This window comes from Teleopsis dalmanni, chromosome 2 (assembly GCF_002237135.1).
Source record: "Teleopsis dalmanni isolate 2A chromosome 2, ASM223713v2, whole genome shotgun sequence".
NCBI lineage: Eukaryota > Metazoa > Arthropoda > Insecta > Diptera > Diopsidae > Teleopsis > Teleopsis dalmanni.
The window spans coordinates 137,923,110-137,928,803 of record NC_051847.1 but is presented as its reverse complement, the minus strand read 5'-3'; the positions used below and the strand labels follow the sequence as shown (position 1 = coordinate 137,928,803).

Here is a 5,694-nt window from a genome sequence, read left to right as displayed (position 1 = left end):
GCAAGCAAATATGAGCACAGAAATGAATACATTTTTTCCTCCTTGCCTAGGCTAAGGCTAAGCAATGATAATATTTATGCGTGAACACTGGCACTGGCAAGCATGGGAGCAATGCAGGCTAAATGATGACTTTTTAAGTAGAACAGAAGATTTGATGAAAGTTGAGCTTTAAGTGTTGCATCAAATAACAAAAAAAAAATTTTGTGAAATTAAAATTTATTAAAAGAGTTATTAACTCCTTTTACAGTTACTGGAGTTTTATATAAACCTGAAGTCATGATTTAATTGATTAATAATACAATTTGGATTGGAAGACTTCCTCGCTATTACCACCAATACTATTGGAAATAGAAAATTAACATAAAGCATAACATAAAATTTTTAACTAGAATAATATTTCAAGAATTAAATAAATCTATAAATCTATTGCTATTACCTTGGTTTTTATTCGAAATAGAGTTCTTTCCAAGGGTTAGAAATATTTTAAAAAGGTATCTCAATATCAAGCAATATCAATATATCAATCTTTTATAAATAAAAATTAATTCGTCCATTAGCAATAAATCTATTTCAAATTATAAGTAGGAAGAAGTGAGGACAGCCATTTAGCTGTTTCGGATAGCACTAAATATTCATAACTAGTGGTCTTTGGAAACACCTATAATTTGTAAACTGCAATGTTAGTACTCAAACCCTGTTAAATTGGAAGCGTGGACTAGCTTTCTAATACATACAGCTAACGTACACTTAATTTGTGTCATTCTAAATTATAGTTTGACAATTTCTGTTGTTTATAAATTAACAAATTTTGCAACTAACTTTTAAATAATTATTATTTCTGTTTACATATTGTTATTTGAGGCGAATGAAAAGCGACATGTCAAAAGAATCAGACGAAGACAATATTTTTGGTCTAGGAAAGGAAATAAGTTTCATTGTGGCTTTTCAACAATTACCAAAATATAATGTTTAAAGTAGCAACAGTCAATTAACTTCCACTAATCGCAGATTTCACTTAATGCGAGATTTTGTGACCACCATGATTTCATCATGTCAGCTTTTTTAACACTCCGGTGGTAATAATATGCTATCGTTCGAGACACGAAAGATTTATCCTCATTAAGATGTTCAAGAGATTCAAAAATAACTGCTTTTGCACAAATATGTGTTTGGATAAAGTTTTTCACAATAAATTAACATGTAAATACTCGTACTCAAACGCACTTAAAAACATCAAAATCAGTTATAATTAAGCGAAATATAGACTCACTAGTTTGATAGTTATATTGGCTTGAAAATGGTTCCAGTTTGATTGTTCACATTTGATAAAGTGCTATTGATTCTTTAGATTAAAATAAAAATTAATTAAATTTGCTGATTAATCTTTAAGTTGTTTTTATCTTCAATGTAGGGCAGGAAATAACAAAGAAAGCTACCTTAACTACCTTAATCTAAGCATCTTAGTATCAATTATGTATACCAATCATGCTTAAGACATCATAACCCAACTTGCACTTGCAAATGCTTGGGAATAATAGACAACGTACTCTGTGTTATCTATTTGACTTCAATCAGTTCTCTGCGATTCTTTTTCTTATCTTTTCTTTTTTACTAAAACTTGAACTAAAATAAGTTGCTTGATGTATCATAAGAAGAATATCAAGACTGTGCGGTTAGCTCAGTGTAAGACCTCTACTTTAAAAATATTTGTTTCTCAACGATTAATATAACAGATCACCGTGATGCGTTTGGATACTTACACTATTTGGATTATAATGGTTACAGGTCATTCCAACTAAGTTACAATCTAAGTTCATATTATTATTTGAGTAGTTTAATAAAAAATAATCAAACTAGAATTTTTTTTTGAACATACAAAATTTTTCTTTGAATGGACTCCCTTCATCAAGAAATATGTGCAGTCCCGAATTTTTTTTGGCATTTCCTTTATACACACCTTTATATTCCAAATTTTAGATACAGGTCATATTATAATTTTAATAGAGTAGTTCATTAATATAATATAAGTCTATAAATTCACTATATACGGTAAATCCTTATACCTTCATATGAGTGCTTCAAAAATTCTTTTTCTTACTAGTGGAGGTAAGAAGATTTACTAATATATTGTGCAGTAATCATTTCTGTGCCATTGTTACAAAGATAATAAATAGAGTAATTGGTCTGAATTTCCGATATAAAGAGTTTTATCGGTAAAAATAAACAGCTGTCTTCTGTTTGATTGCATATGGATGATATTATTCTTTTTGTATTGTATTTTTGTATATGAAATGCGATCGATCAAAATTCTTCCACTCTTAGTTTTTGGTGATACTATTCAATAACAGTTTTAAAAAAATTGGAATAATATTCAATTGAGTATCTACGGGGAAAAATTGTGTAGAACGCGTCAGATGGGTCAGCAGAATAAAATATTTCTATTTGGTCTGTTGGGATTTGGGTGATCTGATAGTTTTGGTTTAAATTGAAAAAATTATTTTGCTGATAATCAAAACTTTAATCTACTTGAGGAATATACTTTTAATTATAGAAACAAATTTACAAACATTTTCCAGATTTTCCTTTATAAATATCTAATCCTTAAAAAGGATTTTTAAGGATTATATATAACCAATTGTGTGATTAGAAAGATTTTATAACAAACATTTCTTCGTTTTTGATAGAAGCCACATATTCTTGTGTTTGATGGAAAGCAATTTAAATCCAATAATTTTGATTTGAAAAATTTTTTGTTAAAACTGAGATAAGTTGAAATATAAAAATGGACTGATTGTGCTTCACAATACCTGTTGCTATGTTATTCTGCAACTGTTTTCAATAAAATAATTTTTTTGTGAATAGGTAGTAAATGTTTATCAACAATATATTACCGTATTATTAATTTGATTAAAATAAAAAATTATTTATACAATTATTATTACAGCTTATTAAATGAGTTAACTTACTTGTTAATTAGTGTCTCCAACTTATCATAGAGATGACGCCGATGTCTACGTTTAATTATTCTCATTGCCATTTTATTAGGACTCATATCTCCACTATCACTGCTACTATCATCTGTACTGTTACCTGTAGAACTATCGGTTGGTGGGAGATCAGTTGGAACAGCATCATCTGTGGCTCCATCTACTGCTGGTGTGCCAGGTGTTGAAGTATCAGCTGAATCATCTTTCATGGGTTCATCTTTATCATCTTTTGAATTAGTAAAACCGTTGGCATGCCCAATAACCCATGATGAATTTGGCAAGTTATATGCTATACCCCAATTTAATCCCAAACTAAGGTATTGATAATTTGGATTACCAAGTACACCAGTTGTTAAACAAACAGCGCACTAAATACAAATATATTCATAAAAGGGTCAGTGAGGTATATTTTTTATATGTTAGTTGGGGTGTGTTTACTTGTTAAGTGCGGTGTGTTCATTAAAAACTAAACAAACCTACTTTCATTCTTGAGAATAATTGCTAGTAAATGAAAATACTATATTAATACATACTTCAGTAAAAAAGAAAGAAGATGGAAAATATATATCCTCATTTAGACCAAAAATTCTTCAGATTTCACATACATATTAAGGATCATCTAAGTAAATAACTATAACACTAAACTATTGTTTGAAAACATATGTTTTCATTTAAATCAAAAATTCCTTATATATTTTATATATTGAAGATATAACATAATATTAACAATTACAATGGTATATAGATATTGTTTTAATTAATTGTAAAAACCAATACACTATATTAGTTTTCATACAATATATGAACCTATTGAATTAACCAATTATTATTACAAATTATATTATTAATGTAAATGGGAATAAAGCGATAAATAACAGTTTCAAACAGAATAAAACTTTACATACTAATAACAAATACTATAATATATAGAATATACATATGGGACAATCGTGCAAAACGTGTATGTCCTAGAACTACATTGAAATATCGAAAGAAAACATAGAAAACATTGATGTTATAAATTGAATTTTTGTACATAGTTTTTGCATTTGCATTGTAACTTATTATTCTCTAGTGCACTTGAAGTTAACGAGCTCATTATTTAACTCGAATATTACATTACGCGGTGTTAAATAATAAAATAACACTAAAAATACTATTAAAAATACCACCAGCTAAATAATAATTGACAAAATAGAGAACAATAGTGACCTTTACAAGCTGATAATGTTATTAGTGTTAAAATAACTGAATAAGTAGAGTTTACTTTAGTTATTTTTAACACTTAACGTCTTTCTCTATTTTTATTCCTCAAAGTTTTCACTTATTGGCTTTCTTTCTTTCTTTCTTTTAGTTGCTTGCTAAAAAGATGAAAATTTGTTTTTTCTACTTTGAATTGATCTTATAGTTAAGTTCTCTTCCATAAATCAACTAAATTAACACAATTTTTTATTGAACACCGAAGAAGAGTTATTCACACTTACCGAAAAAGAAGAACCTTGCGGAAATCCAATAAAACGTTTTCTTCTCGACAATGCGCGCCTGTCATTTTCATCGCCCTTCGGCTGTGTATTAGTTTTCATTGCTTGTTCCTCAATTATCATTGTTTCATTGACATTCAGAGTAGTTTCGATTCCAGTTCGAGACTTTGTTGATATTTGCTCCTTGGCATCGTCGGCATTTACTTTGACTGCAGCGTTTACATTGTTGCCAAACTTTAAACAAAACAAAAACAAAAACAACAACACTAACAAAATCAAAGTTCGTTGCTTTGGCAACATTTTTAACTTGATTGACGCTCTGATTGTGGCAACAATAACCGTATGAACCAATCTCTAACTATAAGGCAGAATCTATGAAGTGCGGTTGAATGGTTGAAGCTGTTTGAATTGGTGTTTGCTGTCACTGATGTTGACGTTGTCTCTGTTATACTATAATGTGCTATGCTGTGCTATACACTGCTATGTTGCGCTATACACTGCTATGCTGTGCTATACACTGCTATGTTGTGCTATGCGCTACAACAAAAGCTGCTCGGTGCGTTGTGGATGATCAATGTTTATTTCTGCACTGAAGCACTTTCATCAAACTGAAGTGTCATTTTGCTTTTTGAATTAAGTTCAGTTTTGTTTTATTGATTAAAAGTTGTTGTATTGACTTCATTGTCGCGATGTTGCTGCTGGCGTTCCAATAGTTTTCCATTGCGTAGTGTTTTGTTCTTAACTTGGTCAAGTTTAAGTTGATAATTAAATTAATTAATAAACTCGTAGTGTGTGTTTAAGAGCTTAGCAGCAAAGTTCTAAGATGTTGAAGTGAAATTGGTAGTCTTTGTTTGTAGATTACAGTTGTAAAGAGTTTGGAACAGAATTATGAATATTTCTTTTTGTTTTTGTCCAAACTTTATTAAAAGAAATCTTTAATTAGAAATCTGGCGCAGTCGATATTTCGTTTTGAGCAAACTGAAGACTTAAAGTTGGATGAAGTGGAAATTTTGAGTATCTAAAAAGCTATAGCAGATATTTATAATATAAATACACGTATAAGAGAACAAAGATTTGTAAATATATATAAGCACTTATAAACAACTGTTAGTACAGCTGAGTGTTGAAATTATTTATATTTACAAAAATTAATTTCAAAGACAGTTATAAAGTTCTATCGATAGAAACATATATAAATATGTATAGAAGCAAGATGAAAATTATAA

General features: G+C 29.1%; 1 protein-coding gene across 1 annotated transcript; it reads right to left on the bottom strand.

Annotated features, from left to right (window-relative positions):
- Positions 1-2,962: 2,962 nt before the first annotated feature.
- Positions 2,963-5,454, bottom strand: LOC119675810. Its single transcript, XM_038087029.1, has 2 exons — positions 4,472-5,454; positions 2,963-3,355 (listed from the first exon to the last, which is right to left on the bottom strand). Exons 1-2 carry the CDS (start codon positions 4,766-4,768, stop codon positions 2,963-2,965), a joined length of 690 nt encoding a protein of 229 aa, XP_037942957.1. The 5' UTR covers positions 4,769-5,454.
- Positions 5,455-5,694: the final 240 nt, after the last annotated feature.